Consider the following 20,945-nt stretch of genomic DNA (forward strand, 5'->3'; position numbering starts at 1 on the left):
CAACACCAGAGAACACACACAGGTGAGAAACCTCATAGCTGTGGTCAATGTGGGAAGAGTTTTGGTCAATCTGGAGATCTGACTCTACACCAGAGAACACACACAGGAGAGAAACCTTATAGCTGTGGTCAATGTGGGAAGAGTTTTACTACATCTAGCACTCTGACTCTACACCAGAGAACACACACAGGAGAGAAACCTTATAGCTGTGGTCAATGTGACAATAGATACTCTGATAAAAGATCTCTGATTAAACATCAGAAAATACATGAAGGAATTGTTTCATGATATCAATGAAATATTGTCACAATGTAGAATGTTTTACCATTGTAGTAGGAGTATTTTAATGATGTCACAATGTAGAATGTCTACACGTTCCGCTAGCGGAACGTCTGCTCCAATATCCAATGATGGGCGGGGCGCGAAATTCAAACTCCTCTAAATCCGAAAACTTACACTTTTCAAACATATGACTATGTTACAGCTATTTAAAGACAAGACTCTCCTTTATCTAACCAAACTGTCCGATTTCAAAAAGGCTTTACAGCGAAAGCAAAACATTAGATTATGTCAGCAGAGTACCCAGCCAGGAATAATCACACAGCCATTTTTCAAGCTAGCATATCATGTCACATAAACCCAAACCATATCTAAATGCAGCACTAACCTTTGATGATCTTCATCAGATGACACACCTAGGACATTGTGTTATACAATACATGCATGTCTGTTCAATCAAGTTCATATTTATATCAAAAACCAGCTTTTTACATTAGCATGTGACGTTCAGAACTAGCATTCCCACCGAACACTTCCGGTGATTTTACTAAATTACTCACGATAAACGTTCACAAAAAGCATAACAATTATTTTAAGAATTATAGATACAGAACTCCTCTATGCACTCGATATGTCCGATTTTAAAATAGCTTTTCGGATGAAGCACATTTTGCAATAATGTAAGTACATAGCCCGGCGTTACAGGGCTAGCTATTTAGACACCCACCCAGTGTAGCCTTCACCAAAATCACATTTCCTATAAGAAAAATGTTCTTACCTTGCTTGTTCTTCATCAGAATACACTGCCAGGACTTCTACTTCAATAACAAATGTAGGTTTGGTCCCAAATAATCCATCGTTATATCCAAACAGCGACGTTTTGTTCGTGCGTTCTAGACACTATCCCAACGCTAAATCTCGGCCACGAGCATGACGCAAAATATGACAAAAAATTTCGAAATATTCCATTACCGTACTTCGAAGCATGTCAACCGCTGTTTAAAACCAATATTTATGCAATTTATCTCGTAGAGAAGCGATAATATTCCGACCGGGAATCTGCCTGTCTGTAAACTGAGGAAAAAACCAAAAGCCGGGGGCGGGGCGTGTCACGCGCCTAAGGCTTAGTCCATTGACTGACCACTCAGCATTTGCTCTCGTGTGCTTCAGCCAGGGCTTTGAATGACATCATTCCTGTTTTTCCCGGGCTGTGAGACTCCATTGTTGACGTGAGAAGTGTCACGTAAGAGCAGAGATCCTTTGTAAACGACAGAGATAATAAAGAAGGGCAAGAAATGTTCAGACAGGGTACTTCCTGAACAGAAGCATCTCAGGTTTTTGCCTGCCATAGGAGTTCTGTTATACTCACAGACACCATTCAAACAGTTTCAGAAACTTTGGAGTGTTTTCTCTCCAAAGCTAATAATTATATGCATATTCCAGTTTCTGGGCAGGACTAATAATCAGATTAAATCGGGTACGTTTTTTATCCAGCCGTGAAATTACTGCCCCCTAGATGTAACAGGTTAACATTGTAGTAGGAGTATTTTAATGATGTCACAATGTAGAACCCTAAAGGTTTGTCCCCTGTTCTATTGATTTCAACATGATATGGATATTAGCCTCAGGGGAAAAATCCAGGCTCTGAAATGAAAGAGTACTATTTATGAGATTTAACAAAAATAGAGTTGGGTTAGGTTAGGTTTTCAATATATCCCAATCTGTTTCTACATATTGGTTATTGATTTGGACTCGTTAAAACTGTGTTTTTACATTGCACTATTCCCATTTAGCAAAATGTAATTTAAAAGATGTTGAAAATAAGACTATGCCAGATGTCCAATATATGTTCGGTTGTAGTTGAAAGTGAAAGTTGAAAAGAGGTCTTTTCTGGTCGTTTTGTCAATGACTTGAAAACAACTTCATTTCAACGTACTTGCTGCCTATACACATGGACACAGTATAATAAATTGGTCTATAATCAATTTTATTAACAATCCTACATCACTCCAGCATTTATTGACAACATTCAAATGCTAATTGTCTTTATTCTACTACTGAAGAAGCATGACTCAAATCACCTCATATTTCAAACATTCAGCCTGACAAAAGATACGTATTATTATTCCATGCCTCACCATTAAGTTAATTATTACCAATACATATTAACAAAGGGGGGTATATTTGGTTTTGATATTTCATATTTACAATTCATGTAACATTTAGTAATCATAATTATTTATGCAACCAACTGACAATTTTTGGGTACAATTATATTGACATTGTTACCCTGCTTTTAGAATATCAGGGTTCATTTTCAGATGTGCCAACCCAAATGTACTAGAGCATGACATTGGGGACTGGGCCCCGATCCAACAACATGCCTATCGAGATATTGCAGGAGTTTGCTCTTGAAATCAGACATGACTAATACAATTTGATTTGAGTTTTGTTTGGGCTCGTTCCAAGGGAAGGGAGTGTTCTAGAAACTAGTGGGTTTTAGGATTCTATAGAAAGAAAAAGGAGAAAAAAATTATGATTGTATATTATTATTAGCAGTATTGACCTAGTCTGTTCATTATATACATCTACATTATGTATTTTTACACCATGTAGGAGCAGTATAGACCTACAGCAGCTGGCTACTTATTTAGATTTAGTTTGACTGAATGAAACTGCCTTAAATGTCCTAAGTAAAAAATAAAAAAACAAATTCGCACTAATCAATCAACACATTCCTGTCTTTGTATGTCTCAATATAATAGTATTATTTAATTAAATCCATGTAAAATACTCTTTGTCTGAAAATAAATTTCCGATAATTTCTAAAAACCTGCTTTCGCTTTGTCATTATGGGGTATCGTGTGTAGATTGATGAGCAACATTTTCTATTTAATACATTTTAGAATAATGCTGTAACGTTACAAAATGTGGAAAAAGTCAAGGGGTCTGAATACTTTCCGAATGCGCTGTAAACTAAAGTTTAAAAAAAAGTTAATTAAATCCATGTAAAATAATCTTTGTCTGTAAATAAAATGTGATCCTCAACTGCGTTCCCCTCCAGTCAGCAGACGGCGATGTGCGTCTTTCAGGCGATGCTGCAGCGTGACGTATAATCTAGTGGACGGTTCTTCATAAACAGCTCGTCAACCACCTCGGTAGCTTGCTAGCCAACATAGCCGAAAGATTCAACCTATTTATACGCTTTCGGTCTATATTACCTACTGTGTTTTAGACACACTTCTGTCGTATCTACTTGTTAACCTATTTAATTTAATATTACGTTATTATTTATTAGTCAGCTATAGTAGCTGGCTGGTTAAGTTAGCATTAGCCTAGTCGCTAATGATAGCTAGCTAGCTAACATCCCCGAACATGAGCTCCCTAAACTACTCTCCTCCTGTTAAAGAAGAGGAGGTCTGCTGGACGGAGAAAGAAGCTCTGGGGCTGAACATTGTCGTGAAAGAGGAGAAGGAAGAGGAGGATGTTACAGTAAAACAAGAAGTAGAGGGTGAGGCTGTTACAGTGAAAGAAGAAGAGAAAGACGTTTCAGTTAAACAAGAGGAAGAAGAGGATGATGCTGTTTTTGGAGTGAAGAAGGAAGGAGAGATTACTGTCACATTGGAAGATGAAGAGGAGAAGATAGGAGATCTGAGTAACACCAGTAAGTACCGCCTCCAATTAGTTTTTAACTTTGGATATTCGGAGTTGGCTCGTCAATACCTCTTCAACGGAGGGTCCTGGGATGATGACTGATATGTCTAGAATCAGACGACGTAGAGAACAAGCTACCCCTTGTTTTCTCCATTCCGTTTCCAAAAAGTGACTTAACATATATATTTGAGGAGGGTCTATCTGCTGACCGCAGACTGGGGTTCACGGCATGTAGTGATTTTAATGTAGTGATGTTTTACTACACACCGTGACCCCCAATAGAGCCATCCACATAACTTAATCATTACGAAACTTCTGTTGGATCAAGTAAACCTCATGTAGCAAATAAGCCATTCATTTTGTTGTTGACCAAATTCAACACTTTCCACATTGGGTTGATAATTGTTTCCACTTGGATACAGCCTACTGTAACCTACTGGCATGACCTAGAGAGTTACAACCTACTGTAACCTACTGGCATGACCTAGAGAGTTACAACCTACTGTAACCTACTGGCATGACCTAGAGAGATACAACCTACTGTAACCTACTGGCATGACCTAGAGAGTTACAACCTACTGTAACCTACTGGCATGACCTAGAGAGTTACAACCTACTGTAACCTACTGGCATGACCTAGAGAGATACAACCTACTGTAACCTACTGGCATGACCTAGAGAAATACAACCTACTGTAGACTACTGGCATGACCTAGAGAGTTACAACCTACTGTAACCTACTGGCATGACCTAGAGAGTTACAACCTACTGTAGCCTACTGGCATGACCTAGAAAGATACAACCTACTGTAGCCTACTGGCATGACCTAGAAAGATACAACCTACTGTAACCTAGTGGCATGACCTAGAGAGATACAACCTACTGGAACCTAGTGGCATGACCTAGAGAGTTACAACCTACTGTAACCTACTGGCATGACCTAGAGAGATACAACCTACTGTAACCTACTGGCATGTCCTAGAGAGATACAACCTGCTGTAATCTACTGGAATGTCCTAGAGAGATACAACCTACTGTAGCCACTGGCATGACCTAGAGAGATACAACCTACTGTAACCTACTAGCATGACCTAGAGAGTTACAACCTACTGTAGCCTACTGGCATGATCTAGAGAGATACAACCTACTGGCATGACCTAGAGAGATACAACCTACTGTAGCCTACGGCATGACCTAGATATATATATATATATATATATATATATACATACAAGCATTTCTAAACTTTTTTTCTCACTTTTATGGGGTATTGTGATGTCTTTATGAGGTATTGTCTGAAAGTTGATAATTGAAAATTATATATATATTTTATAATAACCAAATGTGTAAAAAGGAAGGGGTCAGAATGCATGTATGTTGTATGTTCTAGGGCAGATAAAAAAAAAAAAAGAGTATTTTCTTTCTACCAATTGATTGGTTGAAATGTTATGACGTGTATTTGTTCATATAGACACACCCCGTGTGTTTAATAAAATCAACTGTATGTGCAGAACTTGAACTGAACTGATGCTTCAAGCGTTTGATTAAATAATTAACACACACAAATGACTTGAGGAAGCCAGAGGTCAATATAACCAGAAGAAAATAACCAATTCCCCACCTGCTGCTGGCCTTCGTTAATTCTGACGTTATGCTCCTGAAGTTTCCGGTAAAATAGGCAAACTTTTTCCATTTCCGTTTGAAGTGCCAATTTATCTGACCATTTCTACCGATCTGCGTGCCAGTTATGAACGAGTTACCAAACCTGTTTGGCCCCGCCACTTCCTGGGTCGGTGAAGAGCGGTATTACATTTAAGGAATATATCCGAGTCTCACGCTCATCACCTGTGGAATGCGGGGCTTCCAGCGAGGTGTGGATTTAATAGTATGTTGTACCTAGTTTCCCTCCTTCAGGGAACAGTAGTTATAGTCATAACGTGTGGATTTAATAGTATGTTGTACCTAGTTTCCCTCCTTCAGGGAACAGTAGTTATAGTCATAACGTTAAGCTTGTCATATGATGAACTTTAACTTAAATACTGGATCTTGCTGTCGGACAGTTTTTTGTATTCAGATCTCTGAAATGCTCTCTAACTATGTAACATTTAGTGTCTCCTTATGTTACGCTGGGAAAACAGTTTTCATGGGCACAGAAATCCTAAATCATTTCAGTTTACTAAATCCAATGGTTCTAACCGAGAGTCACCTTAACTTTATTGACAACTCCCAAATGGATACTGTCATTAATGCGGTTCTTAAATAATTACACATAATACTTAATACTGTAGCTGTTTAGTTACAGTCACATGTTCAACTATCATCAGCTGATCCAGGAAATCATTTTCTGCATGCCAGTCAAATGTAGTTCTTCATTCATTACACCGGTAAAGACAGTTATGCCGTGCTCCCCGTTGGATCCAACATCCCAAACAAATCGATATTTATAATGTGTTATTGTCTACTTGATTTACAGTAGGGTCTCGTTAGTCCGTTTGGAAACGGAGATACTTAGCTCATAATGTGTAGAGAACTGTTCCTTGATGGATAGGCTATTGTACAACACACAGAGCTATTTTCCTTTATTCAGGACATTTAGAATGACAACACATTACAGAGTAGCCTAATGGGATTATTCACAAAATTATCTGGTGATCAGGTTATGAATTGTCATGACAAAGACATTTTATTCTCCTTCTTTCACCTGAAATATTAAATGATTTATAGTTCTAGGTCTATGTTGTTGTTAGGTGAAGTTATGGGTCTTACAGTAGGTCTATGTTATTGTTAGGTGAGATTATAGACCATTTTGGCATACACTTAGTGGACAAAACCTCATTATCAGGCTGATGGAAAACTAGCCAATGAGCATTTTACTGGTTGAAGTCGTTTTTAAATATAAAGTAGTACATTTGACAAAAACACAAACATTATATTAAATCAGGACATTCAAACGAGCCTTACAATTATAATCCAAAGTAGTGTCAAATGATAATAATAATCGTGATCAACCTGGAAATGGAGGCTTTATTTGCTGTCAGCCTATGAGAACTCCCCTGAGTTTCCCCCACGGTGGTGAATTAGTGAATAGACACAGAACTTAATGTGAGTTTCCTTGAGTAGCACTCCTGATCTTGTGCTGTAATATTCAGAATACATTGTGAAAACTAATCTTTGCTCACCATTTGTTAAATATATATATTTTTTCACCCCTTTTTTCTCCCCAATTGGTACTTACAGTCTTGTCTCATCGCTGCAACTCCCATACGGACTCGCGAAGGTCGAGAGCCATGCGTCCTCCGAAACACAACCCAACCTAGCCGCGATGCTTCGTGACACAATGCCTATCCAACCCGAAAACCAGCAGCACCAATGTGTCGGAGGAAACACTGTACACCTGGCAACCTGGTCAGCGTGCACTGCGCCCGGCCTGCCACAGGAGTCGCTAGTGCGCGATGAGACAAGGATATCCCTGCCGGCAACAGAGCTTGGACTCGAACCCAGAATCTCTAATGGCACAGCTTAGGCCACTTGCTCACCATTTTTGCTCCAGGCAGATATATTACATCCATAACTAGCGGTTTCTGCATTAGCAGGGAGGTGTTTCTGCAGTCAAATTGTGTGTGCATCGCCCTTGTCGCAATTTTAGCAAACACAGAAAGGTGCCTATATTTGAGAACAAAAGTCGCCTAGCACACTGCTTAGGAGTTCAACACCTTTTACTTTTTTCTAGTTACTACTAATGTGAAAACAAGACTAAATATGACTATTGTTGCTCACTTGACTGTCTTAAGACAATTGTCAAGTCATTTTAACATTCATTACAGACGTCAATTGTTGTACAGTATCATGGCTACGCTGTTTGCATCACCTTTTTCAGTGGTTTTCTGCTGTTGTGAGCCTTTAACTATCTGTCTGACTTGTTCACACAGGAGAGAGACGTGACTATCATGGATCCTCTGGGGAGCCTCAACATCATGATGCTAACGAGGCAGAGACGAGTTTGTCCAGATTCTATCACCTCAAGAAACACCAGCAGAGACCCACAGGGAAGAAATATATGCTGCTCTGACTGTGGAAAACATTGCAAATCTTCATCAGAACTTAAAATACACCAGCGAGTACACACAGGAGAGAAATCTCACCACTGTTTTGATTGTGGGAAGAGTTACTTAAGATTAAAATCACTAAAAGTACACCTGAGAATTCAAACTGGAGAGAAACCTTACAGCTGTGATCAATGTGGGAAGAGTTTTACTACATCTAGCTATCTGATTATACACCAGAGAACACATACAGGAGAGAAACCTTACAGCTGTACTCAATGTGGGAAGAGTTATATTTCATCTTGCCATCTGAGTAGACACCAGCTAGTACACACAGGAGAGAAACCTTATAGCTGTAATCAATGTGGGAAGAGTTTTACTCGGCCAGACAGCCTGATAATACACCAGAGAACACACACAGGAGAGAAACCTTATAGCTGTGATCAATGTGGGAAGACTTATATTTCATCTTCCCATCTGACTAAACACCAGCGAGTACACACAGGAGAGAAACCTTGTAGCTGTACTCAATGTGGGAAGAGTTTTTCTACGTCTAGCTATCTCACTATACACCAGAGAACACACACAGGAGAGAAACAATATAGCTGTGTCAATGTGGGACAAGATTTGCTTGGCTAACCAGCCTAGTATCACATCAGAGAACACACACAGGAGAGAAACCTCCTAGCTGTGATCAATGTGGGAAGAGATACTCTGATAAAAGATCTCTGATTAAACATCAGAAAATACAAGAAGGAGTTGTTTCATGATATCAATGAAATAATGTCACAATGTAGAATGTTTTAACATTGTAGTAGGAGTATTTTAATGATGTCACAATGTACAACCATAAACATTTGCCCCCTGTTCTATTGATTTCAACATGATATGGATATTAGCCTCAGGGGGAAAATCCAGGCTCTGAATTGAAAGAGTACTATTCATGAGATTTAACAAAAAGTGACTAACAAAAAAAGAGCTGTGTTACACTTACCATGTTGGTGACGCACTTGAATCAAAATGCAACACTTCAAAATGTATCTAGCTGCTTTCTACAAATTGTCCTCTAACCAGGGATGTACACATTATTCCCAGATTCCATGTGGTTTTTGAGCTGTTCGTTTTAACAGGACGTGCAACTTCATCTCCCTCCTGTCACACAAATGATTTTTGCATGATATCGATGAATAAGTGTTGTGTTCCTTTGTTTAGCGACCCCTACATTTAAATGCATCACTCCAAAATGTAGCTGACTGTCTTCTGCAGGTTGTCCTCTAACCTGTGAGGTAAAATATATCTCCCATTTCCATGTGTTTTTTAGTTGTGTTAGTTTCAACAGCACGTACAACCTGACTGGCTGATGTTTGTGTACATAGCACATGTTATGTTTAGGTTTTCAATTTATCACAAACTGTTTCTGCATATTGGTTATTGATTTGTACATGTTAAAACTGTGCTTTGACATTGGGGATATCCCACCTAGCAAAATGTCATTGAAAAGACATCGAAAATAAGACTATGCAATCAAATATTTCATATTTACAATTCATGTAACATTTAGTAATGATAATTATTTATGCAACCAACTGACAATTCTTGGTACAATTATATTGACATTGTTGCCCTGCTTTTAGAATATCTGGGTTCATTCTCAGATTTCCCAAAACAAATGTACTAGAGCATGACATTGGGGACTGGGCCCCGATCCAACAACATGCCTATCTAGTGAACCCTGAAATGAGAGAGAAGCTCTGCCGTGAGGTGGAAAGTTACTACGGATATTGCAGGAGTTTCCTCTTGAAATCAGACATGTCTGTGGTAAGGACAACATGGTTGCTGATTGTCTCAAGGGTGGGCAGTCAAAAAGATTTGTGTTTTGCGTTTAGCCAGTGCGTTGCCATGGATCACAATTTATTTTGACTGCACCTATTGGAGATTAGTTTTGTTTGCGCTCGTTCCAAGGGGACGAGAGTTCTAGAAGCTAGTGAGTTTTAGGAAGACGAGAGTTCTAGAAGCTAGTGGGTTTTAGGATTCTATAGAAAGAAAAATGAGAGAAAATAAAATGATTGTATATTATTATTTAAAAATGTGTTTTTCTTGTTTTTAATTGTTGATAGCCAGTAGATAGCCAGTAGACACCATGTTTATATTCGTTATACTCGTTAGCTCATCTAGCACGTCTAGCTCGTCAGCACGTCTAGCTCGTCAGCACGTCTAGCCCGTTAGCACGTCTAGCTCGTTAGCACGTCTAGCCCGTTAGCACGTCTAGCTCGTTAGCACGTCTAGCTCGTTAGCACGTCTAGCTCGTCAGCACGTCTAGCCCGTCAGCCCGTCTAGCTCGTTAGCCCGTCTAGCTCGTTAGCCCGTCTAGCTCGTTAGCACGTAGGACGCACTGATTGGTGTCACCTCGTTAGTCAGTATGTGTTACACCTGTGCTGGCTTGTCCATCTCGTTAGTGGGAAGGTGTTTCACCTGAGCTGGTCCAGGTTCTATTTAAGAGTGTCTGGCCCAGTGCTCCAGTTGTCTTGATACATGTGGAGAGTCAACACCTTTAGTTGCTCCACCTTTTTGGTTTGCTTCCTGTCTTTGAGTTTGGTGTGGGTTTTTCTTTTGTTTTCCTCTTCTTGGGCAGATTTAGTGGGTCTCATGGTGGGTGTCTTTTAGGTCCCAGTTGTTGTTACTAGTCAACTTCCAGTGGACACCCCCATAGTGTCTTTCAGAGCCCCTCCTAAAAAACAAGTTATATTTTGGGTTGGATATAGCATCATATTGTTGATATTTTAATCAATGGCATTTCCTTACAATGCTCAATAGTCTTTCAGTTGTTATTATTGTTTTTTATCCTTGTATTTGTGTACTAAATATTTATGTTTATTTTTATTGTTTTTTCCTGTGAAGCCATTGTGTTGCATCCATGTCTGACATGTGCTGTATAAATAAAGCTTGATTTGATTTGAACATATTGTAAAACAAATTTACCCAATGACTGACCAATCAACAAACTCTTGGTCCATCTTAGTATGAAAAACAGATCAATCCCACTTTTCCAGCCTGCTGAAGGCGTGGTGGAGTGGTAAACACCACCCCCGGCTCTACCAGGGGCTTGAGGTGGTCTCCCACAGCTCTGGTTATGTCATGTTCTGTGGCATTGCTGTTCCATTTCTTGACTGCCCCTGCAACACAGAAAGAAAGAAATACATTTAGTCATATTAAATAAAACACTCAATGTAATAGATATGTAGCATCTATGGCCTCAAATACACTTGGCATCTAAATGTGACTTCTGTCATCTGATCACTCCAAGCTGCATTAGGTTCAGATCTACCAGGATGGGCCTTTGACATAGTATGGACACAGTCAGGCCACTGATTATGCATAAGCAATGTAAAGAGATGGGGTGAATGAGTGGGGAAAAGTACATTTAACACAAATTACCTTCATAACAAATCAAATGTTGTTGGTCACATACAGGTGTTCAGCAGATGTTATTGCAGGTGTAGCGAAATGCTTGTCCTTCTAGTTCCCACAGTGCAGCAATATCTAACAAGTAATATCTAACAATTACACAACAAATACCTAATACACACAAATCTAAGTAAAGGAATGGAATTAGGAATATATAAATATATGGAATAACAATGTCAGAGCAGCATAGACTGAGATACAGTTTATACATATGAGATGAGAAATGATATGTAAACATTATTAAAGGGCCAATAATTTCATGATGCCTGTTTAACAGTCTGATGGCCTTGAGATAGAAGCTGTTTTTCTGTCTTTCGGTCTCAGCTTTGATGCACCTGTCCTGACCTCGCCTTCTGGATGATAGCAGGCTGAACAGGCAGTGGCCCGGGTAATAACAAAGAACAAATGTGTGTGCCTGAGGGGAAATTAACTTTCATACAGCCAGAAGGGGTGAGAAATTACTCCAATATCAGAGGACAATTTGCACTAATGTAAATAAACATAGATGATGGAACATATTCCCTTTTGCTGACGTGATGAACCGCTAAGGGGACATAAATATTTACCATCTAAATCATGTGTGACCTCTCACCTCTCTGGCTGTAGAAGTGTTCTTCCTAACCAGTCCCTCAACAGCTCTCTGACTGAGCTCCACCCTCACTGGGTCTTCAGAGGAGAGGAAGGCTGAGGAGGGATGGAAGGATGAATGGATCAGTCAGTTAATAAAGTGTAGAGCTGCTGTTTATGCTGTCTGACAAAATCACTATTTTAGTAGTTCGTTAAAGTAAATTAGGCTTTATGACTGCTGAATACCAACTATCAATCACTTAGATCATGTATTTTCAGGTAGAGATACATCCTTGGGACGTCCCTAGCCCGTTGAAGTTGACATTTAAAATGGTTAAGGTAGGGGTTAAGGTTAGGGTTTAGGGTTTAGGGTAGAGATGTCCCAAGGATCCCAGATAGCATTGACCATTGTGCATTCTTCTGTCTCTTTTACATAGCAGGTGATGAGTTCTGACTTCTGAACTTGAAAATATTAAATATCCTTATTATGTGAAATTGAATGAAACAATAATGTATGTTGATGCTAATATGATGTACAATATTCCATGATGTTTCTATATGATAACAATAGCGTAAAATATTGAATATACAATTTTTTTAACAGTTTCACAAATTCATTTTAATTAACTTAATCATTATGATTCAACAATCAGTTCACCGTCTCACCTCATACTGTATTGGAGCAGCAGCAGCTGACTGCCCAGTTCACCGTCTCACCTCATACTGTATTGGAGCAGCAGCAGCTGACTGCCCAGTTCAACATCAGTTCACCGTCTCACCTCATACTGTATTGGAGCAGCAGCAGCTGACTGCCCAGTTCAACATCAGTTCACCGTCTCACCTCATACTGTATTGGAGCAGCAGCAGCTGACTGCCCGGTTCAACACTGTCTCACCTCATACTGTATTGGAGCAGCAGCAGCTGACTGCCCGGTTCAACGTCAGTTCACCGTCTCACCTCATACTCTATTGGAGCAGCAGCAGCTGACTGCCCGGTTCAACATCAGTTCAACGTCTCACCTCATACTGTATTGGAGCAGCAGCAGCTGACTGCCCAGTTCAACGTCAGTTCACCGTCTCACCTCATACTGTATTGGAGCAGCAGCAGCTGACTGCCCAGGTCAACATCAGTTCACCGTCTCACCTCATACTATATTGGAGCAGCAGCAGCTGACTGCCCGGTTCAACATCAGTTCACCGTCTCACCTCATACTGTATTGGAGCAGCAGCAGCTGACTTGATCGTTGATGCTAATCATCATGTTTGAATCTGAGAGTAAATAGAGCCGACTACACTCTAAAAATGAAGTGTTCAACTGGAGTTGTTCTCAGATCCCCTAAGAACCGTAGGGTTCTTGGTCAATGAAAAACAGCCCCAAAAGGTTCTTCAAAGAACTTGTTAGAAGGTGGGTTCATCGAGGAACCTCCGTTGTTGCTGGACTTCTTCCGGGAACTTCGCAATTACAACTGAAAACGATGGTGACAAGTTTGGATGCGACAACTGTTAAAAAGGTTAAGTTGGGTTGATGTTTGGCTCTGAATATGTCTCGAAATCATTTATTATAATAATATAACATACTAATAATGAATAACGAAGACAATGATGGTTTTCTGTGAATATCTTCCATAACGTTACTATAGTTAATGAACGTAAATATTACAAAGCCGGGTATGACCGTCGGCGTTGTATGAGCTACAGTACAGTACCGTTAGCTAGCTAGCTAACGTTATGTCCTAACTAGGCACAACTAGGTTTGGATTATTTCCTCAACTATATTCTTTCCCATATATTGTATATCGTTTCCATAAAGCCAACAACAGCTCTTATTCCTTCCCTTTCTCTAATGTATTTTGTAATGAAATTAGCAAGTGTAGTAAGATCATTGCTTTACTATACTAGGACTGGAGACCACAGCAGCGATTCTGCTCTTGCCCGACCTCTTCAATGAGGACCCGAGTGGCCTTTATGTCCGTGACAAGGTATGCCTCTGCACCAATCATCTGTTTCTTCATAAACATAGGTGTGCATACTTATATAAAACTACAGCTGAACATTTGTTATGTTCTTTGTTAATTGTATGTGTATTAATCTTTTCTTACTTTTGTTGACACAGATTTCACCGCTCTTCTCTCCTTTACTGCACATCGGTGGAAATCCATTTCATCATGAGAGTGAAATCCCGCTGGCCTTTGATGGGGAGAACATCCAGGCCCTCGAGGACGTCCCCATGAGAGTGAAATCCCGCTGGCCTTTGATGGGGAGAACATCCAGGCCCTCGAGGACGTCCCCATGGGACTTGGGGCTCTGCTAGGTCGGTATTCCTTACATTTCCCAAAAATGTCAGAAAAACAGTTATGTTGTTAAGTTACTGTGTTCTGGGGATAAGAGAAGTCGGGGTGAAGTTACCAGGGCCGGTCATAAAGATGGAGAACTTCCTAACATAACTAAGTGGATATGATATACACACTAAAGCTGAAAAATCTGTATTTAGCATCAAGTCTACAATATTGTTAGTTTACCTGTGATTCATTTTCAATGTTGTTTTTATTTTACATCATTATTTTATAAATTTTAAATGTCATGAAAATCACTATACAAAGTAAATGTATTATTTATTATGGTCTGACATGTCTGCAGAAATGTTGCAATTTTGTAATGTGTTTTGTTTGGTAAATGGTTTTGTAAATATTAATTCACATTTGTGGTGCCACTAAATAAACAATGAATTATTTAAATCAATATTTTCAATATTATTGTTATTAAAATATGTTTTTATAATGGAGGGAGGGTGGAAAGGGAGTTTAAAAAATGAACCCCAAAAGGTTCTTTGAGGAACCATGATAAGGGGTTCTTCAAATAACTTATAGGGGTTCCCCCAGTTTCAATTTGAAGAACCCCTACAGGATATTCCAGGAACCTTTACTTTTTAGAGTGTATATTGATAAAAGTCACCTTGTCCAAGAGACATTTACATAGTTATACACAGCCCAATTTGGGATTACTATTTTAGGGCGAAATAGAGGCCACAGCACTGATATCGCCCATAATTCAACGTACTTTGACGTCATGTGCTGAGTGGGTATGACCAAAGTTATTCTGTTTAGCTACACTTTGAAGTAGATTTTTACACTATAATAAATGTTTCTGATGCCACATCGCCCGTTTTCAAAGGGAGTCGTTGGTTTTTAGGGGAAGTCGCTTGTAGGGGCAGCCCCCCCCCCCAGACCTTAAGGGCAGTTTTATTTCAAATATAGTACTCAGACGGAGAAAGTCCAAAAAGCATTTTATAGTTTCATCCTTAGGGCAACTAACCCTAAAGTGGACACACTCCCATCAGTTTCTGAGACAATTGGCCAGACTTTGTAGACTGTTTAATAATGCTTAAACCTCATCTTTATCAAATGATCCATTAAAGATACCAACTCAAAACCTACGTTCGTCTACATATGGGTTGTTTAAATTGTATCTAATTATATTCCCAGTATTACTTCATCAAATCTCTAGTAATCATTATACACACATACAATTCATCATATGTTCATATAATCACAGAATCCATATAAAACGTAAGAAATTCTCAGGTAGTCACGACAACCATTCCATTTGTTTTTTCAAGGACTCTCCATAGCTACGAAGCAGCTCTCCAAACACACTCCCAGCAGAACAAAAAAATTAACTTTTGTTTCCCGGACAATGACCATGGGATCCTCAACGGGTCTCTAACCTCCCAGAGACCACGGCAAAATCAAGCCTCCCATGAACTAGATTTCTTCCGCTATTTTCTAAAATATCATTATTAATTATTCACATTTCAATCATCTGATTCAGCATATTTCTATATGTTACTATCCAGACGACAGATTAAGACTCATATCACAGTCACACAACTCTCATATCAGTCACACAACTCTCATATCACTTTCACACAACTCCCATATCACAGCCACACAATGCTATTCTCAAACATACCTAATCAATTAGTTGTTTTTCAACAATATTTTAACCTGCAGGAATATTTTCACATTTCTATCTCATGGTTAGTTCCTAGAATAATATAACTCATACATTTACATCTTTCAATACTTCTAAAATGGTGTCCAGGTTTAAAACAATTACAGGTGCACCTTACTATCTTATACTCTATAATAAATGGTCTTAACTAGTAAACACAGATTCTACTTTTCATCCAGTTCACACAGATAGCTGACTGGGCCCCGTTTACACCTCCACACATGAATACACACTCAGAGCCTCCTGACTGGGCCCTGTTTACACCTCCACACAGGAATACACACTCAGAGCCTCCTGACTGGACCCTGTTTACACCTCCACACAGGAATGCACACTCAGAGCCTCCTGACTGGGCCCTTTTTACACCTCCACACAGGAATGCACACTCAGAGCCTCCTGAGTGGGCCCTGTTTACACCTCCACACAGGAATACACACTCAGTGCCTACTGACTGGGCCCTGTTTACACCTCCAAGGTGCCCCCTCACACAGGAATACACACGCAGAGCCTACTGACTGGGCCCTGTTTACACCTCCACACAGGAATACACACTCAGTGCCTACTGACTGGGCCCTGTTTACACCTCCAAGGTGCCCCCTTCACACAGGAAAACACACTCAGAGCCAACGAGGCTTTTCTAAAAACTCCACTTTACGCTCACCTCTTTTTTTTTTTTTAAACTACTCTCAGTTTCTCAGACACAATAGTTATAAGAACCCTCTATTCTGTTGCATAAAACAACCATTCGATGCAATACAAGTATAATATCATAATCTTGCAATTTTGCTCTCACAGTGTCCACTGAAAGTTGACTAGTAACAACAACTGGGAGCTAAAAGACACCCACCATGAGACCCACTAAATCTGCCCAAGAAGAGGAAAACAAAAGAAAAACCCACACCAAACTTAAAGACAGGAAGCGAAGCAAACCAAAAAGGTGGAGCAACTAAAGGTGTTGACTCTCCACATGTATCACGACAACTGGAGCACTGGGCCAGACACTCTTAAATAGAACCTGGACCAGCTCAGGTGAAACACCTTCCCACTAACGAGATGGACAAGCCAGCACAGGTGTAACACATACTGACTAACGAGGTGACACCAATCAGTGCGTCCTACGTGCTAACGAGCTAGACGGGCTAACGAGCTAGACGGGCTAACGAGCTAGACGGGCTGACGGGCTAGACGTGCTGACGAGCTAGACGTGCTAACGAGCTAGACGTGCTAACGAGCTAGACGTGCTAACGGGCTAGACGTGCTAACGGGCTAGACGTGCTAACGAGCTAGACGTGCTAACGAGCTAGACGTGCTAAAATCCAAACCTCAAACCATAAATGGAAAAACCAAAGCCTGTAACACCTTCCCCCTTAAGACAACAAATATATCCTATATTTTTGATGGACAAGTTTGCTCACCATCAACAGAAAACAACTTCCATTTCTCATTATAATCAACTACAATGCTTCACCTTCACCAATATAAACATGGTGTCTACTGGCTGTCAACAAGAAAAAATATTTTCCCCCACTAGATTCTAGAACTCTCATCTTCCTAAAACTAACTAGCTTCTAGAACTCTCGTCCCCTTGGAAGGAACCCCAAAATAAACTCAAATCAAATTGTATTAGTCACGTGTGCTGAATACAACAGGTGTAGTAGACCTGTAGACCTAACAGTGAAATGCTGACTTACGAGCCCCTAACCAACAGTGCAGTTTCAAAAACATACAGAAAAGAATAAGAGATAAAACTCATCTCCAACACGGAAAAACGTGTCAAAATAAATTGTGATCCATGGTAACACACTGGTTAAACGCAAAACACAAATCTTTTTGACTGCCCACCCTTGAGACAATCAGCAACCAAGTTGTCCTTAACACGGACTTGACTGATTTCAAGAGGAAACTCCTGCAATATCCGTAGTAACTTTCCACCTCACTGCAGAGCTTCTCTCTCTTTTCAGGGTTCACTAGATAGGCATGTTGTTGGATCGGGGCCCAGTCCCCAATGTCATGCTCTAGTACATTTGGGTTGGCACATCTGAGAATGATCCCTGATATTCTAAAAGCAGGGCAACAAAGTCAATATAATTGTACAAAAAAATTGTCAGTTGGTCGCATGAATAATTTTCATTACTAAATGTTACATGAAATGTACATTTCAACGTCTTTTTAATGACATTTTGCTAGGTGGGATAGCCCCAATGTCAAAACACAGTTTTAACGTGTCTAAATCAATAACCAATATGCAGAAACAGTTTGTGATATATTGAAAACCTAAACATAAAATGTGCTATGTACACAAACATCTGCCACAATAATCATATTACTTGTCTTTTTTAAAACAAGCACCTTATAAATTGCACAAACACCAAAAACGCTGTTGTTTTGATAAGTAGCAATAAATCAGTGATATCAATTAGGGGGAAAATCAGGTTGTGCATGCTGTTGAAACTAACACAACTAAAAAAACACATGGAAATGGGAGATATCTTTCACCTCACTGGTTAGAGGACAACCTGCAGAAGACAGTCAGCTACATTTTGGAGTGATGCATTTAAATGTAGGGGTCGCTCAACAAAGGAACACAACACTTATTTGTCATAACTCATCGATATCATGTTGAAATCAATTGTGTGACAGAAGGGAGATGAGGTTGCACGTCCTGTTAAAGTAACAGCTCAAAAACCACATGGAATCTGGGAATAATGTGAACATCACTGGTTAGAGGAACCTTTGTAGAAAACAGATTACTACATTTTGAAGTGCTGCATTTTGATTCCAGTGGGTCACCAACGTGGTAAGTGTAACACAACTCTTTTTTTGTTAGTCACTTTTTGTTAAATCTCATGAATAGTACTCTTTCAATTCAGAGCCTGGATTTTCCCCCTGAGGCTAATATCCATATCATGCTGAAATCAATAGAACAGGGGACAAACGTTTAGGGTTCTACATTGTGACATCATTAAAATTCTCCTACTACAATGTTAAAACATTCTACATTGTGACATTAATTCATTGATATCATGAAACAACGCCTTCATGTATTTTCTGATGTTTGATCAGATGTCTTTTATCGGAGAATCTCTTGTCACATTGATCATAGCTATAAGATTTCTCTCCAGTGTGTGTCCTCTGGTGTGTCTTCAGACAGCCAGATGTAACAAAACTCTTCCCACATTGAGTACAGCTATATGGCTTCTCTCCTGTGTGTGTTCTCTGGTGCACTATCAGGCTGCTTGACTGAGTGAAACTCTTCCCACACTGATTACAGCTATACAACTTCTCTCCTGTGTGTGTTCTCCGGTGTACTATCAGGCTGCTTGACTGAATAAAACTCTTCCCACATTGATTACAGCTATATGATTTCTCTCCTGTGTGTATTCTCTGGTGTGATTTCAGGTTGCTTGGCTGAGTAAAACTTTTCCCACATTGATCACAGCCATAAGGTTTCTCTCCAGTGTGAATTCTCTGATGTATTGTAAGGTCTACTGAAGAGGTGAATCTCTTCCCACAGTCAGAGCAGCAGTGCAGTTTCTCTCCAGTGTGTATTCTCAGGTGTACTTTCAGTGAATTTGGTCTTAAGTAACTCTTCCCACACTCAAAACAGTGGTGAGGTTTCTTTCCTGTGTGTTCTCGCTGGTGTTTCTTGAGATGTTCTGATCTAGAGAGACTTTTCTCTGCCTCGTCAGCATCATGATGTTGTTGAGGCTCCCCAGAGGACCCACAATAGTCACGTCTCTCTCCTGTGTGAACGACAAAGTCAGAGAGACTTTGTTTTGTAACTTTGTAGTTACCTCAAATAAACAATGGATTTCTGCTGTTGTGGGCCTTTAACCATCTGTCTGACTTTGTCGTTCACACAGGAGAGAGGCGGGACAGTCGTGGATCCTCTGGGGAGCCTCAACAACCTCATGATGCTGACGAGGCAGAGAAGAGTCTCTCCAGATCAGAACACCTCAAGAAACACCAGCAGAGAGCCACAGGGAAGAGAACTCACTGCTGCTCTGACTGTGGGAAGAGATTCACCTCCTCAGCAGGCATTAAAATTCATCAGAGAACACACACAGGAGAGAAATCTTTAAGCTGTACTCAATGTGGGAAGAGTTTTACTTCATCTAGCCATCTGACTCGACACCAGAGAAGACACACAGAAGAAAAACCTTATGGCTGTGATCAATGTGGGAAGAGTTTTGTTCGATCTGGCCATCTGACAGTGCACCAGAGAATACACACAGGAGAGAAATCATATAGCTGTGATCAATGTGGGAAGAGTTTTACTGACTCTAGTGGTCTGACTAAACACCAGAGAATACACACGGGCGATAAACCTTATAGCTGTGGGCAATGTGGGAAGAGTTTTGTTCAATCTTCAGATCTGACAGTGCACCAGAGAATACACACAGGAGAGAAACCTTTTAGCTGTGGTCAATGTGGGAAAAGTTTTGCTTCATCTAGCATTCTGACTCTACACCAGAGAATACACACAGGAGATAAACCTTATAGCTGTGGTCAATGTGGGAAGAGCTTTGTTCAATCTACAGATCTGACCGTGCACCAGAGAATACACACAGGAGAGAAACCCTACAGCTGTACTCAATGTGGGAAGAGTTTTGTTCAATCTGGCCAGCTGACATTGCACCAGAGAACACACACAGGAGAGAAATCTTATAGCTGTGATCAATGTGGAAAGAGTTTTGCTGCATCTAGCAATCTAACTCTACACCAGAGAACACACACAGGAGAGAAACCTCATAGCTGTGACTAGAGATAATCTGATAAAAGTTCATACATGAACGAGTTGTTTCATGATATCAATGAATTAATGTCACAATGTAAAATGTTTTAACATTGTAGTAGCAGTATTTTAATGATGTCACAATGTAGAACACTTAACTTTTGTCCCCTGTTCTATTGATTTCAGCATGAT

At 39.9% G+C, this 20,945-nt stretch overlaps 2 protein-coding genes across 2 annotated transcripts in view; one reads left to right on the plus strand and one right to left on the minus strand.

Moving 5' to 3' along the window:
• Positions 1-19,228, minus strand: part of LOC115186782 (zinc finger protein 135-like) — a gene marked incomplete at both ends in the record, with an annotated part of 34,160 nt that extends 14,932 nt beyond the window's left edge. The window contains one exon of the mRNA XM_029746282.1: positions 19,054-19,228. Coding sequence (XP_029602142.1) covers positions 19,054-19,228 — 175 coding nt within the window. The remainder of the gene's footprint in view (positions 1-19,053) is intronic.
• Positions 19,229-20,105: 877 nt separating this feature from the next.
• LOC115186783 (zinc finger protein 2 homolog) lies at positions 20,106-20,741 on the plus strand (the record flags this gene model as incomplete). Its single annotated transcript, XM_029746283.1, has 1 exon — positions 20,106-20,741. A coding segment is annotated over one exon (636 nt), but the record flags the coding sequence as incomplete, so codon positions are not given.
• Positions 20,742-20,945: the final 204 nt, after the last annotated feature.

Source organism: Salmo trutta, unplaced genomic scaffold, assembly GCF_901001165.1.
Source record: "Salmo trutta unplaced genomic scaffold, fSalTru1.1, whole genome shotgun sequence".
NCBI classification, from domain to species: domain Eukaryota; kingdom Metazoa; phylum Chordata; class Actinopteri; order Salmoniformes; family Salmonidae; genus Salmo; species Salmo trutta.